The sequence below is a fragment of the Ostrinia nubilalis genome, chromosome 5 (assembly GCF_963855985.1).
Source record: "Ostrinia nubilalis chromosome 5, ilOstNubi1.1, whole genome shotgun sequence".
Classification (NCBI taxonomy): Eukaryota; Metazoa; Arthropoda; class Insecta; order Lepidoptera; family Crambidae; genus Ostrinia; species Ostrinia nubilalis.
In genome coordinates, this window is record NC_087092.1 from 1,852,914 (window position 1) to 1,877,353 (window position 24,440).

Sequence of the window (24,440 nt, forward strand, 5' to 3'; positions counted from 1 at the left end):
ACGCTTTAGTAGTCACGTAACGCAGCCGAGACGATCGAGTTTAGATTTTTGGAACTCGTGAACCTAAGTTACATTTTTGAAGATTTTTTTTAACAATGACACAATTCAAATATTGTGTTTGTGTTACTGTATTTTGTTTAGATTCATCATTTTTGTTTTTGTATCTTAATAGATATATAGAATATTATATTACAGCGAACTTTGCTTGCGTGATTTACTGATCTGTAAGCGCCATCTAGCGTATGACGATGTATATTTTTATATAAGGCAACATAATTTTCAGATGTGGGTTGAGGATCGAGTAAAGATTCAAATGAGCACTCGTCGAAGTTTTTTTTTTGCTTTACTGAATTGATCAGCCCGGTATCACATGATTTTGAATTAAACCAAATGTAAAATACATTGTGATGCCAGTTTCAGAGTCACGTAAGACGTTAGCCATAAAATCAAACAAAACGCACACCTCGTGATAAAACACAATGCGACTAATTTTCGAACAAAATAAAACAAAAAACTACGCAACTCGTACGCAGCGGCCACGTGACGTTTTGTATCAACCGCAGCGCGGGCTCGCGTCACTTTAGTCAGTCGCACCGCCACCGCAGTCGCACAGCGGTCCGCTGTTGCCCAAACATGCGGCGTGTTTACAAAACAACGTTCGCCCGCGCCTGATCGAGTGCAGTGCGATGGGGGACTTCCGCGCCGCCGCCGCGCGAGCCCTGCTGGTCCTGGCCGCCGCTGGGGGCGCGCTGGGCACCGGCCTCGGGGAATGCCCCATCTACCCCCAGCTGCCAAACTTCGACATCACTAGGGTGAGTACCATTCTTCTTGCTAATTACATCTGGGCACCCAGATCTAGACTTGGAACGTAATGATTTGATAGTGTTTTTTTTTTCGGAAAGGCAAAATGCTGTTGGTGTATTTTGTTACATAATATTGTGTGATTTGTGTGTCCTTAGAAAAAGCTACATAATTTTCCTTAATTAAAGAAACATTTTCCGGTTTTCGTTTCGGTTTTCACTTTAATTTATTTATGAATAATTTATTTGTTGTTGTACCTACCTTGAAAATATTAGAACAAAGGGATTTATTTGAATTAAGTTAGTGTGTTTGTAATTATTTCATAAATTATTCAATAAGCTAGGTATTATTTGAAAATTTTGATAATCCGGAATTACTATTAAAAAGAAAGTAATGATTTGGTTGTTTTTAAATATTGAAGGCCTGGGTCGTACATTTCCATGAATTATAAATTACAATCGAGCAGTGTTACGAATGCGGATTACGTGTTGGTTCGCATTTCAATGCATGTTTGACAATACATTTATTATTTATAGAGATTATTAGATACAATAAGTCAGATATTATTATGTTGCTCGCGCAGTTACACCTCACGCTCCATGATGTAATAAATGGTCCTTCGAGCCAGATAATGGCATTCACGCAATGCAATTCAATTTACTTGCAGAAGAACTAATTTAGTCAGTCTTCTAATACGTCCTAGCCTAGATTATTGTGCAATTAGAACACTGAAAAACAATATGCTCATATGAACCACATTTTCTGCTATTATCTTTGTATGGCATGGTTTAAGTTGATCTCTACTTGACCTTGAGCAGCGGAATAAAGGAAGATAGTCTTTGCGCGTTAATAATGGTCGAAAGATAGTGCTAAGATTCATGTAAAGTCGTAGTATTTCGTATTAATAGGAGTACGTAACTTTGTTTAGAATTTTTTTGTGGCTGCTGGACCCATGGTTAAAGATGTTTGCAGCCTTTCGCCCCGGAAATCTCGTAGTGTCGCTTTGAAAGAGCTAAGTTAAACGATCTGACCTAAAAAGAGGGGGGGCCTAGGCCAGAAGCTAGGTACACGGTGCGCCCATGAAAGGTAGTAATAATATTGATGTGAAGTCGTAGTATTGCGTATTACTCCAGCTCCGCGTGGTGGGCGGGGCGGGTCAGCAGACGTGGCAGCCGCGCCGGCGCTGTCGACTCATGCGCTTGCGCAGTTGCGTGACCTTCCGCGCCCTCGCTCGCGCCACTTTTATTCCATATTTATTACACGTTCCACTAACTGACTCGATGTTTAACTGTTTTGATATGATACCTGTTAACTTAGATTCTCATCCATCACTATGTCATCGAACTAGTAACGTGTTTTTGGCAAATGGAACTCGATATGTTTAACTGTCTTGATACCTGTGAACTTAGATTCTCATCTATCACAACGTTCAACAACTCAGGCTTGCAACGTTTTTGGCAAATGGAAATTCAATACATCTATGACTGTCTTTAGCCTCTTTTTCATTCTATCGTTTTCTAATTGCTCGGGGTTGTGACCTCTTATGGTAATAATAACAAATTGTACGATGTTTGCTCTCCATCAAGCTTTTAGCGATTTGTATTACTTTGGTAATGCTGCTTTCGCGAAGTTAACACTCATCGATATGACAATTTTCGTATACCTCTTAGAGCCTTGTCACATTGGCGGATTACAAGTTTTTTCAAAGTGGAGCGGCGACGCAGCGGCTCCGTGGCGAATACATCGCGGATTTGCAACGTTTCCGCCTCGACTTTTCACCTCGTGTTCGCCTTCTTACTTCGTTTCTTCGTTCTTGGAATCCGCCAGTGTGGCAAGGCTCTACAGTCAAGTAAAAAGTTATAACAGTCATCAATTCTATGTTAGCTTTTTAACAGCTTCCCTGTAAAATTTCCCTACTGATCCTTTATTATTTTCCCAATTTGTCTTCCTACCCTGGACTGAGGACTGTTGCAGATGACGGGCACGTGGTACGAGGTGGAGCGCTCGTTCTACCTGATGGAGCTGGCGGCCAGCTGCAGCCAGCTCAACGTCACGCTCAACGAGAAGGGCTACTTCTACATCAGCATCAGCACCATCAATCGATGGTAATTGGCTAGCTTTGACCACGTTTTACGATTGTATGTAGATCAGCCGGTCTAGGGATGGGCGCCGTGATAAATTCTGATTAATTAATAGCGTAAAATCGATGAAATGGCGTGATAAAAGCACTAAATTTGATGTACTAAGTAAGTCGATAAGACTAAAATCTCAAATAATAGGTACAATATAGCTTCTTTACAGTGTTTCAACCTATAAATCATTCCAGGTTGAAGGGAGGAAGGATGTTGCGAAGAGTGACGTTAATTTTTGTTATTTACCTGAAGTTTATTTCGTTGAATTGGGTCGTTGGAGTACTTACCTAATCCTACTCACTCATCATTCCCAGTTCTGTAGTCTCTCTCAGGGTTTCCAGCCTCTTAGGATTGAGGGCTATCGTTTTAGCGCTCACCAGTTAGCGCCACTGTAGAGTAAGGTCCTGTTACTTGCTAGTAGCGAAGACAGTGGCACCAACTGGTGAGCGCCAAAGTGGTAGGAGGACTATCGCATTTGCACTCATCAAGATGGCGCCACTGTAGAGTAAGGTCCTGTCAATCGCCAGGGGTGCCAACTGTTAAGTATAAAAACGATAGCCCTCATTGTTCCTATCTCTGTGTCAGGACCGGGGCCAGCAGTATAACGTACGCGATCGGCATCCCGAGCCACGCGGGCGCGTCGACGTTCCGCTACAAGGTGAACAACCGCATGCCCTACCTGCTGGGCCGCCTGCTGCCCGGCGCCGGGCTCTACAACGTGCTGTTCACGGACTACGAGCGCTTCGCCCTCGTGTGGTCCTGCTCCAGCCTCGGCGTCGCGCACTCGGGTGAGCCGTATTTTTACTTTGGCTTGCTCTCGTGTGATCTAGCCCAGCTGAAATGGAATAAGAAAAAATCTTCTTATCTGAAGACAACTGTACCTCTAGCATGAACAACTTTCGTCTTTGAATCGTTTGCGTACTCGATAAAATTCGATACTCAATCTTCGAATTAAAATAAAATAAATAAATAAAAATAAATAATCTTTGGACAATTTCACACAGCGCCAGCTAGCCCCAAAGTAAGCAACTTAATGCTTGTGTTATGGGTGCTAGCTTAACGGATATACCTACTACTTATATACTTTTTTTTTTTAAATACATAAATATTATACATAGTCACACCCAGACCCGTCACAGAAATTAAAATTCATCATTTCAATTTCTGCCCGGCCGGGAATCGAACCCGGGACCTCTCGGCATAGTAGTCCGTTCTGAACCACTACACCAAACGGCCGACAAACGAAAACGATAAACAATTAAACGATAACGTGACAATTTTGATTTTCAAAATAAGTTTCGTGCAACCACATCTCATACTAAGTTCACTTTACGACACGTTCACAAGGGCGCTGTTGTAGTTTTCATACTAAATCTTTTGATGGCGATTCGAGTACGCAAACGATTTGAACTCGAAAGTTTTTCGTGCTAGCCGTACTGATGGGTTAATCATTTTAGCCAAAGGACGTCTACTCTACTGTTGGAAAAGGCCTCTCCTAAAGATTCCACAAGAACCGGTCTTGTGCCTCACCAGATCATTAATTTACCAAGCGGGAGGCCTGCCCACATTGAGTTTTCCACGTTCTGTTACTTTTTCTACGGTCCTGCGGATATCCTCACTTCTGATAAGATCAATAGGGAAACTCCCAACTTACCACTCTATCGCCCTTCCGGTGATCTTGAGCCTTCTTGTGAAGCCCTTAACTAGCACTCTATCGCCCTTGGGTTGACCTTGACCCTTGCTTTCTTATGAAGCCCATAACGGGACTATTCCCACCGCTGCAACTCCTGTGTATCCAGGATTTAACAGTTGGACGCAAGCCGCTACCAATCGATCAACATGGAAAGCATTGGGGGAGGCCTATGTTCAGCAGTGGACGTCCTATGGCTGAAATGATGATGATGACAGTTTGACCGCCAATAAAAACCCAACCAGTGAAGGTCAAGTATGAAGCACTATTTACAAACTGTTTCAGATCGCATGTGGGTGCTGGGCCGGCAGCGCGAGTTCGGCGCATCACTACGCGCGCGCGTGTACGCCATTATGCAAGAACTGCGCCTAGACCCCGACCGCCTCATCGTGTCCAAGAACCACAACTGCACGCGGCCCCCAGACTGACAATACAACTGTTTACTTTACAGGATCTTTTATTAACCACCTCGTGGTCTCCCGTGTCAGCCTCGTACGCTACTACCTTCACAAATAGGACTGGCGACATTATCTCGTAATAGTTTCTTGCGGTAGTTGAACGTTGCGGGGTGTGTTTTTATTACGGCAAACATCAAAAAATTTCCTTTCAGTTGTGCGTTATGCCCCAAACTATACCGTGATAAGTGTTGCGTCATATAATTCACCCCTACCGCGCATCTCCGCTACCGCAGGAACTGTTGTCTTATGTAGTGCTAAAACCCGCTTTAGATAGGGACAGATAGGTTTTACAGAACATTAAAATTTAAAATAAAACAAACGCGCAAGTTAATCACACTTTCTATTTTTTGAAAAAATATTTTCTATATACAGTAAATATAGAATAAAAGTTAAAAACAGAGAAGTCTCGTTGAAGAACTTTGTTCGCTTAAGCCAAGGAATGCATCGTGTGATGATTGATAAACATCAAAATGTGAACTAAATAAATAATATTGTGCTATCATGTAACAACATAAACATAATTAACAGTGCATTCAGATCACAAATCAATCAGAAACAAAAAATATTTATAAATAATTGTGCTCAGAAAGCTCGTTTTGATAGGATTTATAAGTGCCCCATAGCAATTACTTTAATCTATTTAATTATTATGCAACAATGGTGGAATTGAAGTTTGGTATATCCGGCGCCGCGAGTACAGCGCGCCCGTACGTCTATCGCTTCTATTATACAAGACAATACTGTTTTCACTATTAGAGGCTATAGCTACTTTATTTATTATCATAAACATTTTAAAACAGAGCTCGAGACAATAAATAAACTTAAAATTTATAAGGTAGATTCAAACATTTGGCAAAAATCACATTTTGTGATACCATTATTAATAACCATCAGTGTACAGACGACCGCACATCAACGTTAACACGATTCGTCGTTAATATAGGTGCGATATTGCAACTAAAATGTATTGTATGATGTGCTGTCGACTGTACAAAAAATTGTAAAACATTATTATCTAAAAATTATAACAATAGGCCATAATCTTAGTTTCTATCTTACTAAACACACCAAAAACTTTATAAAATCAACAAAACTAATACAAATCAAAGATTAATAGTGCTAAACAAAAATAAAGTGCCACAGAGGAACTGCGGTCCAATACATAAATAATTACATTTAAAATTATTGCTGTTTGTTAAGTACGTAAAAAGTTACGTTCACAGAACAACCAGAATGGCATCCATCATAATACAATCAGTGGACGATCACCCGCTCGATTCATTAAAAAAAATGAGACAGCTTACAAAGTATTTGTAAACACACGACACGCACACTTACGATCAAAGTATAGTGAACACATAAAAATTGCTTTGTGATCACAACAGTCAGTGAGGACAGTTGGAAATGTGGCTACGCTTGGAGATTACTTTCTCTACTGACAATACAGTTTCTGACTTCGGTTAACTGGAGGCACTCTGCATCACGATTTCTGTAGTCATAGGGTGACGTGGAGGAGACGCTGTCCGCAGGGCTGTCGGCGCGTTGCGGCGCCCGCTCCGATGCGACGCGCTCCGATGCGACGCGCTCCGATGCGACGCGCTCCGCTGCGGCGGGCTTCGCGTTGGTGTACTGCTGCATCCACAGCTGTTTCTCCTCCACCTCCTTGCTCACCACCACAAACAACTCCTTCTCTTTGCTGTCCAGTTGCTCTTTCAAATATGCTATTAGGTCTGTACTCTGAAATACAGTACAATAAAAATTATTAACATTTTTTTTAAGTTATAAAATGTACACTTATGAAGCAATAAATTATGGCAATGACAGAACTTATAAGGGTTCGTCACATTTACATAATAAGTGGTTTGTAATAAACTTTTACTTTTCAGGACAGTTATTAAAAATTGTTTCTCTAAATTACATAAACAGTATTTACCCGCCCTATGAGCTGAGGGGCATCCAATTTCGAGTCAAGGTTGTAGAAATTCCCTTGGATCTGGCGAATGGTAATCCAGTGCCTCCGCCGCAGCGGCAGCATTACAAACCCTAGCTTGTAATCGGATGGCACGTTCAGTATGAACCCACAGATGTTTGATAAATCTAAGCATCCTGGGTCTCTGAAATAATACAATTATTTGGTTAGATTGCCAGTAACACAAAAAAACTTTACTGTGGATGAAAGCGAGCTCTCTCAATAAATTTTCTAAATAAACAAACCCCAGTAATACTAAAAAATATTTAAAATGTATATGAAAAGTGTACTGACTTACTTTCGTTTATCAAACCACACTGCTTCACAACCTTTCTTCTGCAGAGCTGCCATTATCACATTGATGTCATAATTGCCAAGCCCCAGCATGGAGCGGTGAGGGTTGATCCACACGTTGGGTGACAGTCGGCTGCATATCGAGTCTAACTCTGACTTAGAAAAAGTTCCACGCGTCTGGAAATTCACAGAAGGTCACATATAAACAAGAAAAATTAACAAGAAGACTCTTTGTTTATGTAAACAAGGCATTTATTATTTGTATGGAATGCGCGCATGGTTAAGATAATATTAATTTTATGTATAAAACTTGTATATCACAGTTACGTGTAAATCTCACCTGGAATAAATTATTAAGCGCGTGCAGAGCACACAATTCTTTAACCTGTTTTTCATGATAAATTGTAGGTTTTGAATTCATTTCGTTCGACTTTCATTTAAAATCGATTCTAGAGCAAAACAACCATTTTACTGCTTGGTAAACACTTTAAATACTTAACCAAATAATATTTAATAATTTAAATACGCAGAATTAATTATTTTAAATCGTATTTACTTTTATTGCATTTTGTAAAAATATCACTTGACAATTTTGACAATCCAGCTTGAACCATCGACAAAACAAACTTTGGTCCTACCATCGACAAGAAACTTGCACAGACACTGAGCTATTAAAAACTTTTGTGACACAAATAAACACTGATTCCATTGCCTGAAAAAAAAAATACGTAGATTTTTTTTGAGTTTGACACTTGATTGACAGGAGGATGCTAAAAAAAAAGCCTAAAACCGCCAAAGAATTGAGTTGGAAAACTAAAATAGAAATTAGCGAATTATGTGTGATATTTTTCAAACAGACACTGAGCTACTGGAAGACACATATGAAGGCCATTTTTCTATAGTAAATAAAACTTCATTGCACCACTACAAAAGTTCGTTACCAAGGTTTGGTTGTTGTTTACTTTGAACATACCTTAGTGCCTTAGATTAACTCTAAGGAACATACCTTTATGTTTGTTATCATGCAAACTACGAAAATTTAGTAAAAACAATACACAATTACCCTATTTAAACTTCATTTTCTTGCAGTGAATCTAATTTAACTTCATTTACACTATTAAGTGAAGTTTGTCAACATAGCAAGAAATCTTTGGGTTTACACAGTAACTTTGATCAGTTTATTGAATCTGTTAAAACCTTAACACAAAATGCTGATACAAGTAATATATCATCTTGGAAAAGTTCTCTAAAGTAAGTATTGTTTTGATTTTTCATTGCTCTTTTGATAACCATTATTTTTATGTAATTTTATTTTTGGTATTCATAGTACTTTTACAGACCCTGTATCTTTATTAGAGGAGTCCCTGGGACAGTGTAGGAAATGCGGTCCAGCCTCTTCTAGACCATTAATTGGATTAGATCAGTTCCAAAATGGCAAATGTTCATGTCAGTTAGACCTTGCAGAACCTAATAATAGAGAAAACAAACAGGACACTAAAGGGCTATCATTTGTTAAGGCCTTACACTCGGACAGTTCTAATGATGAATCTAAATCAAGTGAAAATCAGAGACAACCGTCTAAACAAACAAAATTTTGGCAACCAAGATTTCCTTCCAAAACTACAGCCCAATCAATCACATCAAAATGTACACCGATATATCAAGATGTTGATTTAGAGAGTGAGGAAGAGATAAAGGCCCACAAGAGTAATGTAGCCAAGGTGACGTTTAAAACGGCCAAGGAACAGTTACTGGCATCAAACCCTGCAGCTAAAAGAACTCTTGGAGCCTCTAGGAAAGCTCAGGCTAAATTTGTTTCTCCCATGATAGGAGCTCAGTAAGTTATTCAATACAACTTTATTTCCAGTCAAAGAAATTCCTTCTATTTACTCATTATTTTCATGTCAACAGGGAGAAGCAAGAGACAGCTGAACCTGAGGTTACAGATGAAAGACTCAAGCACATAGACCCCAAGATGATTGAACTTATTGAAAGTGAAATTATTGACAAGGGGATACCAATAGGTATGTAATTCTGTATGAAGGCAAAAAACAGCTTTTGTTATTGTATATTCTTCTTGTATTATTTTTACTCTTTTGTCTGTTACAGGTTGGGATGACATTGCTGGTCTAGAACTAGCCAAGTCAGTGATCCAAGAGGCAGTAGTGTGGCCTCTGCTAAGGCCAGACATCTTCACAGGACTGAGAAGGCCACCCAAAGGCATCCTCCTCTTTGGCCCTCCGGGCACTGGAAAAACATTAATTGGTTAGTCTTGAAACTTTCAACAATCTTTGTTCTAGCACAGGTTCTAGCAAAAATCGAATATAACTGCAAAAAAAACTTATTAATTTTTTTTATAGAAACTGCCTTGGTTATTTATTTATTGCATTATGAAGTCATATCACTCATGTTCTACTGACTAACCTATTTCATAGAGTCCCTGATAATGTCGCCATTCTGAGTGACCATGCTGAAGGGATACCTTTTCAATATCATTGTAACATGTACATTTTTAACATTTTGCTGTTATATGAAGGCCTTTGTTCTACAGTGGACGTCATAATGCCTGAAATGATGTGGTACTGTTCAATATCATTGTAACATGTACATTTTTAACATTTTGCTGTTATATGAAGGCCTTTGTTCTACAGTGGACGTCATATGCCTGAAATGATGTGGTACTAAAAAAACATTTTCCTATTCTCTTCCAATCTATCTTCCCGCCAGGCCGGTGCGTGGCGGCGCAGTGCCACGCGACATTCTTCAGCATCTCGGCATCATCGCTGACGTCCAAGTGGATCGGCGACGGCGAGAAAATGGTGCGCGCGCTCTTCGCCGTCGCTCGCACACACCAACCAGCTGTGTGTATTCTGTGACACTTAGGCCCTTTTCACATGTCCCGGTTGCCGGCTAACCGGCGCCGGGTACCCGATGGTGAAGTGTATGGGCATGCCGGATTAATTACGCCGGAACATGTGAAAGCTACGTACCATGCCCATACACTTCACCACCGGATACCCGGCGCCGGTTAGCCGGCAACCGGGACGTGTGAAAAGGGCCTTACAAGTTTCCTACCCTCTTGTTCAAGTTTATAGAAAACAATTTCTATTGCTACAAAATTAGGATTTCAAATGTTCTTCCTTGAGATTGTAAGCATTTCCAAAGCTTGAAATACCTACCTTGTAATCCAGGTTTCAATTACCTGATGCAACTTTACCTTGACATTCCAACAGTCGCCATCTCAACTCAAATTCTTTCATCTTCTATTTTTAACTTGATTTAAATAAATAATAATAATTTATTTATTATTATTTATTTAACTTGATTTGAGTGAGATATTTCGACGCAACGTGACGATAAAATGAATGTTACTTTTTAAAATGATCTCTGTTCCAGGTAATATTCATCGACGAAATAGATTCTCTACTCACACAAAGGAACGACACAGAACACGAGGCCACAAGGAGGATCAAGACTGAATTTTTAGTGCAGTTCGACGGTGCGGCGACAGGTAACCAGCATAATAAGTGACTAGAACCCTCATGTAGTCCTTCGACAATAAAAGTGCTCTTATGTTCTACTATTTAGCGTTGATTTTCGCGTTGACTTTGTGTAGGCGACGAGGAGCGGCTGCTGATCATCGGCGCCACCAACCGGCCTCACGAGCTGGACGAGGCCGCGCGCCGCCGCCTCGTCAAGCGCCTCTACATACCGTTGCCGGAGCACGACGTAAGCAGAGCTATCGTTTTAAATTATAGCTAGTATGTTATTCTGATAAATAAAAATTAATATGTACTTTAATTTAAAAATCGTATAGTAGTTTTTGCATGAAACAGTAGTAACAAACATCTATTATTGGCTTCATATTTGGCTTTGCGTAATTTTATGGAGTTTAAACTTTATCTAAAGCCTGGTCCGTGAGCACGTAGAATTTTGTCCAATGACCCCTAACTACCCATCCTTATCGCTCGCGCGTAATTATGTTGCTATCGCGCTCGCATACTCCACTCACTGCGGGTGTCAATCGCACAGTCGCGACAGCAATATAATTACGCGCGAGCGATAAGGATGGGTAGCTTGAGGTCATTGGACAAAATTATACGTGCTCACGGACCGGGCTTTAACTGATGTCAACACCTACTCTATCCTAATAATGTCCTCCCAGGCTCGCAAGCAGATGATAGAAAATTTACTACAAAGCGAGCCACATGAGCTGAGCGACCCACAGTTGGGCGAGGTGGCGGCGCTGACGGCGGGCTTCTCGGGCGCCGACGTCAAGTCCTTATGCTCCGAGGCCGCCATGGGGCCCGTGCGCGCCGTCCCGCTCGCGCAGATCGCCACCATTCAGCGGGACAAGGTCGGACACGTTCAGTAACAACTACCTACTGCTTGCTAGTTTGTGGCAACACCTATCAAAATGTTGCCTGTACAAATTATTCGTTTCGCTAATAAACTTTTATGCTCATTATTTAGCCCGCTCAAACACATTAATCTTAGTTAGATTTTCACCTGTAATTTCCAGGTGAGGCCAGTGAACATACAAGACTTCAAAAACGCGTTGCAGCGAGTTAGGCCTAGTGTGTCCCAGGATGATTTAGGGCAATATGTTAAATGGAACCAAACTTATGGCCAAGGATTTTAATAAATTATTAAAGTAAAGGAAATACGTACATGTTTTATTTTAAACATACAAACGAAGATGCGCGTGCAGCTCGGTTATTGGTTACGTTATTGGCGACAAATTGCGAAAGCAAAGCAAATGTACAAATTAAATTTTAAAAACTGCATGGTAATCTAAAAATAAGTTTAATATTCTATTCCCTTGCCTAAAAAAGGAAGAACTGTCAAACCACCTCAGCTGATTATTGTCAATTTCATCTGTCTGTCAAAGCGTGATTGAAAAGCTTTTTTCGCGCTTTTTTAAAAAATCATTGTACACTTATAAATCCATTTAAATATTGTAAAGAAATGAATTAAGATGACTAAGCTTTTATAAAAAACCTATAGATCTGAAGGAAACTTAGTAAACATAAGTAATAATGGCGCAAGAGAACCGGGTTGTTGTGCTGATCGACATGGATTGTTTTTATTGCCAAGTAGAGGAAAAACTGAATCCAGAGCTGGCAGGGAAACCTATAGCTGTTGTGCAGTATAACCCCTGGAAGGGTGGCGGGTAAGAAAATCTGAATATACATTAATTTTAAGTAACCTACCTAACCTAACTTTCTGTGTAGCAATACAAATATTTTTGTTCTGTATTTCGTTGAAAAAATACATATATTTTTTATTTATTGCTATTTACAGGATTATAGCGGTAAACTATGTGGCTAGAGCGATGGGAGTGACACGTCACATGAGGGGAGATGAGGCCAAGGAGAAATGTCCAGAAATTCAGCTCCCTTCAGTACCCTGCCAGAGAGGCAAAGCTGATATTTCGAAGTAAGTTCTCTGAAGTCCAGAATAAATGATATTACCAATTTACCAATAAAATAATGTTCATCTAAATTGAAATTTTGTCTAAAGTAAGATAACTTTTTATCAAGAATTATTACTAAAATTGCTGCAATTTTTTTTAGGTATAGAGATGCTGGTAAAGACGTGGCTAAAGTATTACAGAAGTTTACTACTTTGCTGGAGAGGGCTTCTATAGATGAAGCCTATTTGGATATAACTGCTCCTGTAAGCAATTTTATTTTGTATTTGCATAAACATAACAACTAAAATCCTATTAACTTTGTTTTATACACCTGATTAACTCCTAAACTAAGTGCTTGTACTTATATTAAAAGATTATTGCAAAGGCTTATGTTCTTGACTCTTGTCTTACACATTCCAGGTACAAGAAAGGCTAAAAACTATAAATGTGAACTCTGTAACAACAGATCTTATCCCAAACACATATGCACTGGGGTATGACAGTGTGGACCAATTCATAGACGATATCCACAACTGTGGTTGTGACTCCATTGACTTTGACTATGAGCATGCAAAAGAGCTGTTAGTTGGGGCAATTATTGTGAGCGAAATTAGAGCAGCTGTGTATGAAGAAACTGGTAGGTAGCCTGTACATTATTTTTATATTACTTAAATGTTGATGTCAAGAACAATAATATCCACACTTTCTTAGGTTACAGATGTTCAGCTGGAATAGCACATAACAAAATCCTAGCAAAACTTGTTTGTGGCATGAACAAACCCAACAAACAAACCATTTTGCCTAAACATTCTGTGAATATGCTGTACAGGTAAATAAAGACTTAAAACATTTTTATGATCCTTTCCTTCTATTGGAATATACAAACATAAATTAATATTGTTATTATTTTCAGTACTTTATCAGTGAAGAAGGTAAAACACCTTGGGGGAAAATTTGGAGATACTGTTTGTGATCTTTTAAAAATAAAAAACATGATTGACCTACAAGTTTTTACTGAAAAAGATTTGCAAGCTAAGTTTGATGAAAAAAATGGGTAAGTTTAATAGTTCTGTGCAATTGACTACTTAACTTTATAATGCCACATGGAATCTATTGAAATGTTTTGTTCAACAGGACATGGCTCTACAATATAGCTAGAGGAATTGATTTAGAACCAGTACAGGCAAGATTCAACCCAAAAAGTATAGGTTGCTGTAAACAACTTAGAGGAAAGAGTGCTCTTGTGGATTTAGATAGCCTGAAAAAGTGGCTCACCGATCTGGGCGACGAAATTGAAGACCGACTAGAGAAGGATGCGCTGGAAAATAACAGAACACCAAAGCAGATGGTTGTGAGCTTCTCTACATCACTGCCTGATGGAAGAGATATCAGCAGTTCCAGATCATATAACTTTATAGCTGAAGATGAACTATGTGGAGAGCTGTTTACTAAAAAGGCATTGGAATTAGTTTTGGATACTACAGAGGGATTAAAGATTAAAGGTACTTACTTATTTTATAAAGATAAAGCTTTGATGAAGATAAGAATTAATAAATGGTAATTTGTATCAAATAATGACTCGGTGACTTTGCGTTTCAGATGCTGAGGGAAATCGACGATTAAAGGCGCCAATAAAATTTCTAGGAATTAGTGTGGGAAAATTTGAGGATAACACAGAAAGCAAAAAAACAAAACGAATAGTTGACTATTTTTGTGCTGGTCCATCTAAAGATGCAGCCAAAACAAAGGAAAATGATAAGACCAATGATAAAGCTCTTACTGCTGATAAGAAACCAATAAATAAAAATGAAGCCAAAGAATATATTTTAAACAAATTTTTCCAAATCACAAATAAAACACTAAATAAAGAACCGACGGCACATGTTAATAAAAATGACGATAGTAAAGAAGTTGTTGTAGAATCAACCCTTGAGAAACAAGAATCGTTTTTTGCAAAGTTCCTTAATAAAAATACAACTCAATTTACTGAAGATCCTACACCCTCTGTAACTGAATCTGCTAAGAAAATTCATCCACCAACGCCTGTTTGTGATGTAATCAACTGCGGCGATAATAGTAATGATACTGCATATTCAGGGTCCACAATTAATGAGGAAATCAACAAAAGTGTTGCTCTGTTTGAAGAAGATCCTGCTGATGTAGATCGCGTTAGTAATATGAGGCAACTACTAAATTCAACAATGATACCAGACGTCATGGAAACCAATGAAGTACCTGACAATGAAGAATCTCATGGTGATGATGCTACTGATATGAATACAGATACAGAGCCAAATAACCTAATAGATACAATAACTTGTTCAGAATGTGGTAAGACTATCGAAATGGATAAATTTGACACGCACGCTGATTACCATCTCGCGCTGAGGCTTAGAGATGAAGAGAGGCATCAAGTACGATTAGAAAGGAAAGAAAGATTTGCAGAGAAAACAGTATCACAAAACCCAGAATCTAAAACCAAAATACCTGTTACAGATCAGTCGAATGATAAAGTTGAACCAACATCTATAGCCAGCTTTCTTGTGAAGATTGATAATACAACTCCATCAGAAAGGTGTTCAGAGTGTGGTAAAAGAGTGCCTATAGAAAAAATCTCAGAGCATTCAGATTTCCATGAAGCACAAAGATTAAGCAGAGAGCTCAATAAAAAACCCAACCCTATACTAATCACAGGGAGTGCTGTAAAAAGAAAAAGGAAATCTGCATCTCCAGTTAAAAAGCCTAAAGTACCATGTAAATCAATAGCATCTTTCTTTAGAAGCTCAGATTGATATTAATACATCACTAATGAACTAACAAATGCATATCATTTATTGCTTTCCCCAATAAAATAATTTGCGTTAATTTACAAGACATTATGACTTTCGTCTAAAAGAAGTTTATAGCAACAACAATAAACAAAAATAACAATGTTATAGCCTGACCAGGAACATAAAAACCCTCGCCATGTTGCGGAAAACTAATGGTACTAATTTCTTTTAATGGCAACAGTAACTGAAAACTTCATTGACATGTCACCTTGCATGTCAGTCTATTGCTGTCAAAGTGTAAACAAACTTTATTTTAAATGTGCGCAATTGATTTTGTGAATGAAATTGCTAAAATCTTTTTATAGTCGTGAAAGAAAAGTGGTTCACAATGTGTTAAAGTATTTGTCGAAGAGAAATACCAAGGGTTGGACAATATTTTCATTGAATAATGTTTCCAACAAAGGTTGTCAAATTGACTGACATGTTTATCGTATAGTAGGTACAGTCCACTATGAAAATTAGCTGTGGTTTGTTTCAACTACCTATTTTAAAGTTTTTGTCACTTTCTAAGTGTTGAATTTTATGGAATTGGGAAAGAAGTACCGAGTTTAAAGCGTTCATGAGCAGACATTGCAGTTGAATATTCAAGTTCTGAATTTGATTATTGATGAATAATAAAATAAATCCTACTAGCTCGATTGATGGTTTCATTTAATTTATTTAAACCAAGTTACCTATAATAATATTTTTTCGTTAATTTATGAAAATATCAAATTAGCCCGTAATCCTGAATCCTGATACATAAAGTTAGCCTATTAATTTAACACAGGTACAACTGTACTCAGTGTTGCACTATCAAATGCAACGCGCCTCTATGCCAGGGTTTTATGTTCCTGGTCAGGCTATAAATGTTACTTGCTGCTTTGCTCAAAATTTTTCTACAACTTGTGAACTGAAATTACATCCAAGACAATGAGAAGATATTGAACTAAATATTATATCTCCATGGAATTTTAAGAGCAATAGCTAACGAGACGCGCTTACCATTTTTAGGTTATCGCGCAGTAGTTGAATAAAATTAGATTGGATGGAGTTCGTCTACTTTCAGAATCATTGCTTTTTGACCCTGGTTGTTTCTAGTTTTCAAAAGTTCCAATGGCACTGAAACTGTTATTGATGGGAATGTTAAAAATAAAAGAAAAGTAAAAGTTTATGATAGTTTATTCAAGTTTACAAGTTGTGCAGTTCGACTTGCACCTTGCGCCAGGCGTCGAGCGGGCCGTGCTCGGGGCGGTACTTGACGTTGCAGCCGTCGTTGGCCAGGCGGCCCTCGTCCCGCAGATTCTCGTACTCCTCGCGGTCGTACTTCGTGAAGCCCCACCTCTTGGATACGTAGATCTATACAACAATAGACACGTTGGGTTAACATTTGTGAATCTATGATGATGAACAGCTGAAGCTTTGGCCCGGTTTCTGAATGATGAGCATGCTCACGCCAAAGATGAATTTAGTATGAAAAGTTCACACTTTAAATCAAGTATGAACTTTTCATGCATGCTCAAGCTGTAATTCTCAATTCAGATACAGGACCTTTACATTTTTATTTAATTAAATCTTTTGATTCTTGATAATCGTGAATAACGCGTCGCCACGGAATAATTAGTCAGCACTTTACGGGAAAACCCTTGCCATGTTTTTTAGTCACATCTAACTTGCATTACTATGGTATCTCACCTTCTGGCGACCAGGGAACTTGAACTTGGCACGACGCAGAGCCTCGATGACCTGCGCCTTCCAACGGTCGCTGGAGCGCACGGACATGATGGGCTGGCCGATGCGGACTCGCGCGACTGTGCCTTGGGGCTTGCCGAAAGCACCACGCATCCCAGTCTGGAGCCTAAAATGTAAGAAAAAGGGCTTAATACATTTGCATACTAGAAGCATTTATCCAACCAATAGGCAATTTGTGGAAAAACTGTTACAAAAATACAGTTTAGGTAGAAACTTTCATAATGTTTCATCATAATGACGATTGATGTTATTGAAATGGATTCTACTGCAATGACTGGATAAATTAAATTCCATCAAGATAAGAAACCAAAAACAGTCAAATTAACATTACATTGCCACTTCACTGTTGTTTTGATGAGTCAACCTAGCTAGATTGCACAACAAAACTTGTACCTTATCATACAGTAGAATGGCAATTTTTTGCAAATCATCACAGTGGTTTTTTTTATGTGATTGCGGTCACATACAAGGCAAGTATTAGTAGACCACAATTGCAATTGCACCTGGTGTTAGGCATTGTACCAACATTAATCTTTCAATTAAATTACTTTCACCGATATGAACAAAAACTAATTAATTGTAAATAATATCGGAATAGTAGTTAATTGGGTATGAATTTCAATTATTTACTTGGCAGTCTGGTAAAAGTATTACAGAATAACTGCAAACTGAAGATACAAACACTAAACAGAACAAAATGAAAGGGCAAGAAATATAATTTTCTGGCATAAAAGATCATCACACAATTTGAGTTTGTGTTCTTTCTTTTTTTCACCTAAATATAAATAATGTGCTTCTAGGTTATGCCTGGAGAAAATGCCTATTGGCAAATTAGTTGTTGATTGGTTGGCCGAATATGAAGTCACTTTTTGATAAACAATTCTGATCACTGTATATTAAAAAATAATAACTGATGCATACCTATCAGCTCCAGCGCACGATAACATTTTGTTGATGCGGATCACATGGAATGGATGCAACCTGATGCGGATGTGGAACTGGTCTTTGCCGCAGTTCTTCACGAGGTACTTGTTGCAGCAGATACGGCCGGCCTCCAGGGCCTCCGAGCTCAGCTGCTCGTACTCATCGGACACCAAGTGCACGCATAGCGGGAAGTCGTCTACTGCCGCCTTCTTCTTGCCCAAGTCGAAGATACGGATCTTGGGGTCGGGTACACCACGACAGAACCGTGATTTGGGGTATGGTTTGTTCTTACAGTACCGATAACTGAAATAGAAAGCAAGTTATATGTAAAGGGCCTTGAGAAATAGGAAATAAATGATTGAAAGTGAACAGAATGGAAGCCTACCATCTCGCTGGCCGGCGCCCCATTGTGAACTGAAATAAATAAAAAATATGATCTTAGTAACTAGCACACGATATTTCAGCACAAAACCACATGGAAATATAAATTAATTGTAAGGATTAAATTCGATTTTAAATAGTAAAAATATCTCAGCACCTTCACAAAGTGACACCTTGTCGCTGAAGAAAGAGACAAAAAACTATGACACTGACCAAAGAGCATAAAAGAGTAAGAGACGGCACTCCATAGATATTTTTTGAGCTCACGCACACATATGCATTTTAGAGAACGACCCGCAAATCTTTACCAACCGCACAAACCAGTGGGTAGACACTTCTCATACAAAAACTAGTCTCTATATGTAGCAATTGATATACAACCTTATCTCTTAAGCAATAAAGTGCATTTTGGATTGATTTCACTATAGCAGGGGAACCCGCGGATCAATACCACCATACTAAAAATAATTGTTAGTGTCCTTAATGTTGGTAGTATTGTTAGTTTGACAAATGAAAAAAAATGTCTGTCAATTGAGTTTGAGTTTTTAACCGGCGAATTGATTCGTGTGAAGTTATTTTCTCAGATTTGGTGCAATATTACTGTAAATAAACTTTTCTGTCGTTCACGTTGAGTTGATTAAGTTCCTCCGTATCGGGCGTGATAAAGTTTGCTGTTCAGTGTTTTGTTTTTTGTGAGATAGAGACTCTTTTAAATAAGCTGTGTTTCAACTTCTACAGAAGTTTAAACTCTTATTTACTTTTCTGTTTAATGGGTATGTTATCTACTTACTTGAAATATTAGATCTATTACAAATCTATTTTTCATTAAAAACAACCCTATGTGATGAAAATGTAAATGTACTTTCAAAACTGGTAAATGCATGAACCAGGGCATTGACACTGGTTGGAGAGAAATTATAGGCTTTTTTTAATTAATACCTATTTCATTTTAGGCTTCTACTGATAATGGAGAGTAGAAACAACAAGAAGTGCGTTATTTGTAATAAGAGGCGAAGTCGTGGTGGATCACCCTTACTTTTGAGTAGGTTTCCTCTGGATTCTGACCGGTAAGTTTCTAATAACACTCATTTATTACAAGATAATTTTACTGATTGTGTAAACTTAAAGGCTGGGATTAATATTTTTAATCATACAGTAAATAACCATAACCAGTTTTTAATTTCAGTATTTTGTTTCGTACTCTGTAAATGCATTGCATAACAATACTAAAAGAAATTAGTTGATGAATAAATTTCAGTTTGTTATTCTTTTTCTTTTCTAATAGGTATTTCTTATTTCAGTTGTCGAATGTGGGTTAAAAATGCTGGCATAGAAGACTTAGCATATGTACCTATTGAAAAGTTACACCAACTTAAGTTTGTTTGTGGTGGGCACTTCACTCCTGAATCCTTCAATGCCAAAGGAACTCGGCTGAAGAACTCAGCTATTCCAACACTGGAATTGAGCAATCCCATCTTGCCAGATGAAGTTTTGACAGAGTTTCCTCTTCATGTAAAAGACTCCAATAAAGAAAACCTCAAGACAGGTATGATGATGACTTCAATTATTTTTTTAAAATGTAATTTACTATCTATCAATTTTTCTGAATTATTTAGATGTCTTAATTAATTTTCTTTGGTTTCCAAAACAAACCAACCGAATGCAATTTAACAAGGTTCTTTCTTTGTAAACACAAACATGTGTTGTATGCTTATCAATAAATAATATATAATTTCAATTATTAATTATATCTATACTTTGTTACAGTTCTTTATGATCATTCATATTGCATTCCAAAGAAGTCAAATCCAGTTGAACGAGGTATGTTTATCTAAAATTATACTAATAATATAAAAAGGAAATATTTAATTGTTTTTTTGTATTTGATCGGCTCCGTAACTCGAAGCCAAGATAGCCTAAAGTGCGGGTTAGAACCCCACAGCTTGAATATTGTAGTAAACCCACTCGTAACACAATTTAGCTTAGAATGAGGTGTTGAGTTAGAGGGACTTTAGTAATTTGTGTAATACAAATTCTTCAAAAAAACTACCGGACCAATTTGAAAAATTTTAGGCAATCTACATTAATTAGCCAGGTCAGCTAGTTTAATAATATTTTTAAGCTAGTAATTTTTAATGTGAGCAAGACATGTACTAGACTGATTGTACCCTAAAGTTGGGTAAGAACATGACATTTTATTACCCAATTCACATTTCATTTTCTGCTTTCAGTTCCCCTTACAACTACAACCAAACAACTAAATTCAACATGTTTGGGAGCTGTGGATATACCAGATTCTGGTATTTCTGCGAAAACAACTTTTGAACCTCTTCCTTCTACTTCCAATGCACCAGAACATATGACCTATAAACCAATTACTCATGGTAAGTGTACAAACTAATTATTTACCTTCTAAAATATGCCTTCCCTCAAACTAAAGAATGCCACCCTGGATGCGTTCTGCAGTCTGCAGTCAGGTCAAAATGAACTTATAATTATGTACAACATTCTAGGTCTCTGTACATTTTATATTAATGCGATTTGACCGTGCGGATACGAACAAAGAACGCAAAGCACACGTGACTGATTGCCTTATCACGACCACTTACAGATTGTCTTGACATACCCGCAGACCGCATCCAGAATGCAGAACATTAAAACCTCTAAATGCCTTTAATTTAATATTATGTCATTGTTATTGAAGGTGGGCCCACGCTTCATATTTTATGAGAAGAGCTATCATTATCCTGTCTTTGCATTTTTTTAAAACTTGATAATGATTGATTGATTTGGAAATAATATGTTTCATAAAACAACTAAATAAATTTTAAACTAAATAGCATATTTATAATATTTCAGATGATAAAAACATTTGCCATCAAGATGCACAGGCAGAAATATTAGTCCACAGTTATAAAAGACCTAAGAAAAACATTGAAATGAAAGGTAAGATAAAACATACCTAATTTAAAAAACTAAGTAAAATTGCTGATTAATTAACCAATATTCAATTCAATTTGCTTTAATGTTGTTTTTTTACTAATGGAAATGTTTTTATTACAGACACTTCATCAACATTTACAATTAAAGAGAAGAGGCTTTGGCGACAGTTACAAAATGCAAAAAAAACAATAAGGAATATAGCGAAGTCAAGAGTGAATTTAGACAAGTTAGATTCGGAAGTGCTGACATCGTTAGTAAAGGATGTAGTGCAGAATAACAAAAAAAAGTCACAAGGAAAAAGGTGGACTTTAGCCAACAAAATATATGCTTTGGCTATATTTAAACGGTCCCCTAAAGCATACCGCTATATGCAAAAGCTGTTTACGCTACCAAGCACTAAAACGCTCCAAAGGATTTTAAAAAATATACCAATGGAGCCTGGTATAAATAAAAATATAATTGATATGTTAGAGGCAAAAGCATCAAGTATGCCAAAGGAAAATAAATATTGCTCGTTAATATTTGACGAGATGGCGTTAAAGAAACGGATAATTTATAACGAAATTGCTGATAAAGTGGATGGCTACGTGGATTATGGAGAGGGCGAGAACATGGGACGAGAAAATAAAATTGCAGACCATGCGTTAGTGTTTATGATACAGGGTGCTAAACATAAATACAAACAATATATTGCGCACTATTTTGTGGAAGTAGGGTTGCCAGGTCCAAAAACACAAAAGCCGGACTCTGAGCTTCATTTGGCCGGACATTTTACCCTAAAAGCCGGACATGTCACGGGGGAGGGGGGTTTAATTAGTGTCATAGCTCACGAGTGGTTATTATCATCATCGGTTGCCTATCATCCTGATGCGTGCGCTTGATATTATTCTGTGACTCGACTTTCGCCTGGCGCGGCAGCCACATATAAAGCCTAACAAAAGCCGGACAGGCCGGACAAGCCAATATTTGGCCGGACAAGACCTTAAAAAGCCAAACATGTCCGGCTAAAGCCGGACGCCTGGCAACCCTATGTGGAAGGCACAATATCAACAGCAAAACTGGCAAAAATTATATCGGACATCATCAAAAAATTAAAAGAAATCGGATTTGTGGTTCTAACAACAGTTTGTGATCAGGGATCTACAAATATAGGAGCTCTTAACATGTTAAAAAGAAACTGTGGACAAGGCATAGATAGCAACTTTTTCGTAAATAATGACAAAATTTTTATAATCTATGACATCCCTCACTTGTTCAAATCATTACGAAACAATTTCTTTAAAAGTGGAAATATGTCTTTCGATGGAAAAATTGCACAATGGAGGCATTTGGTAGTTGCAGAAGAACACAACAGAAATTTTTTAAATTTTAAAAAACTGAATAGTACCATTGTAAATCCAACATTCAAAACTAAGATGAGGGTGAAGTATGCTGCGCATGCTCTGAGTAATACCGTGGCAGCTATTTTTTTGATTGTACAAATGGTCCATCATCTTTAAATGACGTAAAGAAAGGGATCCGGGAAAATGTTTCCACATCAAGTAATCACATTGAGTCTTGGACCTTTTATACTGATAAGTTAAAAACCATAAAATTTATAACAGCAGAAAACACGATACTAAAAAATGTTAAATGCGTAAAGGGATATCAAATATCTATCAAATCCTTAAACGATATTTGGGAAAAGTTAAAGAATGAAGGGTTTAAATATATGAACCTTAGACAGTTTAACCAAGACTCTCTGGAAAACTTATTTGGAATCATTAGGCAACACAGTGTAACCAATAGAAATCCCACTATCACGCACTTTACTGCAGCGCTTAAAACAAGCATGGTTACTGGGCTGAAAGTGCCTCATAGCAGAAGTGCTAATTGTGAAGCAGACAACAATAAACATATGCTGGAATATAAAGACATTTTAAAAACTAATTTAAAAGCAACAGAAATAAAAATTAATGTTCAAGATTCCACAGACACTGAATTTTATCCTGTGTTGTCTATCCCGGACCCTGAAAACTTAGAACAGCCCATTGAAAATTTGTGTAGCCTTGAAAACCAACCAGTAGTATATGTAAGCGGGTATTTAGCTGCCAAACTATTACAGAACAGTTCTTGTTTAATTTGTGAAGAGTGTTTGAGCGTGAAAACTCCTGTTGACAATGATTTGTATGCATATATATCTCTTCGCGAATGGTGGCATGATAAAAAAAGTCTCGTTTATCCAACAATTCAATTATGTACCACCGTAAATGAAGCTAAACAATTTTATCATGACCATATTGCCGACCAGATATATATGGAAAATGTTGGAAAATTCATTTTCTTAATGTTGAGTACAAATTGTAATTTTAGTTGGTTTAAATGTCAACAACATAATAAAGAAATTTATGATAAGATGTTTAAAATATTAAGTTACCTTTTTCTAAGAAAAAGTTGTAAAATCATTAATGACAGCTTCATAAAAAGTGAAAACAATTTTGCTGACAAAAGTAAAAAAGCACAGCAACAAAGCATTGAAAAGTAATCTTGAGGCTGAGGTTCGATCAGCTGATAAGAAAATTAAAGATGTTTATAGATAAAAATCCTATTTTTTCTTAGAAAAAGTTGTGAAAATAAAAGTTTACAAAATTATCATTTCTGTACTTTGTTATAATATTCAATAATTCCTCATGCCTACAACTGCTATGTCATGTTCAATACTTATTGTAATATACCTATTTTATTTCGAAATAAATAATTTACTTTACAAAACTTCGTTTTACTTACACATAATATAAAATAAAAATAGCATTAAAATATTGAAAGTTCCTATACTAGATATCGATATACAATTACAACCCTAGCAAAGTATCGATAATCGATAAGTTATT

The 24,440-nt window shown here is 37.5% G+C and overlaps 6 protein-coding genes across 6 annotated transcripts; 4 read left to right on the plus strand and 2 right to left on the minus strand.

The window, feature by feature from the left end:
• Positions 1–188: 188 nt before the first annotated feature.
• Positions 189–5,071, plus strand: LOC135071642 (apolipoprotein D-like). Its single transcript, XM_063965405.1, has 4 exons — positions 189–812; positions 2,776–2,906; positions 3,519–3,721; positions 4,909–5,071. Exons 1-4 carry the CDS (start codon positions 687–689, stop codon positions 5,049–5,051), a joined length of 603 nt encoding a protein of 200 aa, XP_063821475.1. The 5' UTR covers positions 189–686; the 3' UTR covers positions 5,052–5,071.
• Positions 5,072–5,404: 333 nt separating this feature from the next.
• Positions 5,405–7,948, minus strand: LOC135072197 (josephin-2). Its single transcript, XM_063966151.1, has 5 exons — positions 7,901–7,948; positions 7,685–7,793; positions 7,349–7,521; positions 7,015–7,195; positions 5,405–6,818 (listed from the first exon to the last, which is right to left on the minus strand). Exons 2-5 carry the CDS (start codon positions 7,763–7,765, stop codon positions 6,492–6,494), a joined length of 762 nt encoding a protein of 253 aa, XP_063822221.1. The 5' UTR covers positions 7,766–7,793; positions 7,901–7,948; the 3' UTR covers positions 5,405–6,491.
• A 167-nt stretch (positions 7,949–8,115) lies between these two features.
• On the plus strand, positions 8,116–12,004 carry LOC135071644 (fidgetin-like protein 1). Its single transcript, XM_063965407.1, has 10 exons — positions 8,116–8,289; positions 8,434–8,595; positions 8,672–9,181; positions 9,256–9,368; positions 9,454–9,609; positions 10,072–10,205; positions 10,741–10,855; positions 10,961–11,073; positions 11,510–11,701; positions 11,867–12,004. The coding sequence occupies exons 1-10, from the start codon at positions 8,180–8,182 to the stop codon at positions 11,984–11,986; spliced, it is 1,725 nt and encodes a 574-aa protein (XP_063821477.1). The 5' UTR covers positions 8,116–8,179; the 3' UTR covers positions 11,987–12,004.
• A 233-nt stretch (positions 12,005–12,237) lies between these two features.
• Positions 12,238–16,229, plus strand: LOC135071643 (DNA polymerase eta). Its single transcript, XM_063965406.1, has 8 exons — positions 12,238–12,517; positions 12,649–12,783; positions 12,921–13,023; positions 13,181–13,397; positions 13,472–13,589; positions 13,674–13,814; positions 13,895–14,262; positions 14,360–16,229. Exons 1-8 carry the CDS (start codon positions 12,384–12,386, stop codon positions 15,550–15,552), a joined length of 2,409 nt encoding a protein of 802 aa, XP_063821476.1. The 5' UTR covers positions 12,238–12,383; the 3' UTR covers positions 15,553–16,229.
• A 505-nt stretch (positions 16,230–16,734) lies between these two features.
• On the minus strand, positions 16,735–18,865 carry LOC135071647 (large ribosomal subunit protein uL16). The gene is made up of 5 exons (XM_063965410.1): positions 18,785–18,865; positions 18,632–18,660; positions 18,244–18,549; positions 17,266–17,428; positions 16,735–16,929 (listed from the first exon to the last, which is right to left on the minus strand). Exons 1-5 carry the CDS (start codon positions 18,848–18,850, stop codon positions 16,762–16,764), a joined length of 732 nt encoding a protein of 243 aa, XP_063821480.1. The 5' UTR covers positions 18,851–18,865; the 3' UTR covers positions 16,735–16,761.
• Positions 18,866–18,940: 75 nt separating this feature from the next.
• On the plus strand, positions 18,941–24,267 carry LOC135071645 (uncharacterized). Its single transcript, XM_063965409.1, has 6 exons — positions 18,941–19,694; positions 19,929–20,173; positions 20,395–20,448; positions 20,859–21,011; positions 21,487–21,573; positions 21,691–24,267. Exons 1-6 carry the CDS (start codon positions 19,594–19,596, stop codon positions 22,449–22,451), a joined length of 1,401 nt encoding a protein of 466 aa, XP_063821479.1. The 5' UTR covers positions 18,941–19,593; the 3' UTR covers positions 22,452–24,267.
• The last annotated feature ends 173 nt before the right edge of the window (positions 24,268–24,440 follow it).

Excerpts from the sequence above, each read along its gene's own strand:
- LOC135071642 (XM_063965405.1), top strand. The coding sequence starts at position 687 with ATGGGGGACTTCCGCGCCGCCGCCGCGCGAGCCCTGCTGGTCCTGGCC. Across the intron at positions 813-2,775 it reads CAAACTTCGACATCACTAGG|ATGACGGGCACGTGGTACGA; the intron begins GTGAGTACCATT and ends GGACTGTTGCAG. Across the intron at positions 2,907-3,518 it reads ATCAGCACCATCAATCGATG|GACCGGGGCCAGCAGTATAA; the intron begins GTAATTGGCTAG and ends TCTCTGTGTCAG.
- LOC135072197 (XM_063966151.1), bottom strand. The coding sequence starts at position 7,765 with ATGAATTCAAAACCTACAATTTATCATGAAAAACAGGTTAAAGAATTG. Across the intron at positions 7,522-7,684 it reads CGCTTAATAATTTATTCCAG|ACGCGTGGAACTTTTTCTAA; the intron begins GTGAGATTTACA and ends GTGAATTTCCAG. Across the intron at positions 7,196-7,348 it reads GTGTGGTTTGATAAACGAAA|AGACCCAGGATGCTTAGATT; the intron begins GTAAGTCAGTAC and ends GTATTATTTCAG.
- LOC135071644 (XM_063965407.1), top strand. The coding sequence starts at position 8,180 with ATGTGTGATATTTTTCAAACAGACACTGAGCTACTGGAAGACACATAT. Across the intron at positions 9,182-9,255 it reads TCTCCCATGATAGGAGCTCA|GGAGAAGCAAGAGACAGCTG; the intron begins GTAAGTTATTCA and ends TCATGTCAACAG. Across the intron at positions 9,610-10,071 it reads CACTGGAAAAACATTAATTG|GCCGGTGCGTGGCGGCGCAG; the intron begins GTTAGTCTTGAA and ends TCTTCCCGCCAG.
- LOC135071643 (XM_063965406.1), top strand. The coding sequence starts at position 12,384 with ATGGCGCAAGAGAACCGGGTTGTTGTGCTGATCGACATGGATTGTTTT. Across the intron at positions 13,024-13,180 it reads ATTTGGATATAACTGCTCCT|GTACAAGAAAGGCTAAAAAC; the intron begins GTAAGCAATTTT and ends TACACATTCCAG. Across the intron at positions 13,590-13,673 it reads TCTGTGAATATGCTGTACAG|TACTTTATCAGTGAAGAAGG; the intron begins GTAAATAAAGAC and ends TATTATTTTCAG.
- LOC135071647 (XM_063965410.1), bottom strand. The coding sequence starts at position 18,850 with ATGCTCTTTGGTCAGTGTCATAGTTTTTTGTCTCTTTCTTCAGCGACA. Across the intron at positions 18,661-18,784 it reads CAAGGTGTCACTTTGTGAAG|TTCACAATGGGGCGCCGGCC; the intron begins GTGCTGAGATAT and ends TATTTATTTCAG. Across the intron at positions 18,550-18,631 it reads GGGCGCCGGCCAGCGAGATG|TTATCGGTACTGTAAGAACA; the intron begins GTAGGCTTCCAT and ends TTTCTATTTCAG.
- LOC135071645 (XM_063965409.1), top strand. The coding sequence starts at position 19,594 with ATGGAGAGTAGAAACAACAAGAAGTGCGTTATTTGTAATAAGAGGCGA. Across the intron at positions 20,449-20,858 it reads GTCAAATCCAGTTGAACGAG|TTCCCCTTACAACTACAACC; the intron begins GTATGTTTATCT and ends TTCTGCTTTCAG. Across the intron at positions 21,574-21,690 it reads GAAAAACATTGAAATGAAAG|ACACTTCATCAACATTTACA; the intron begins GTAAGATAAAAC and ends TTTTTATTACAG.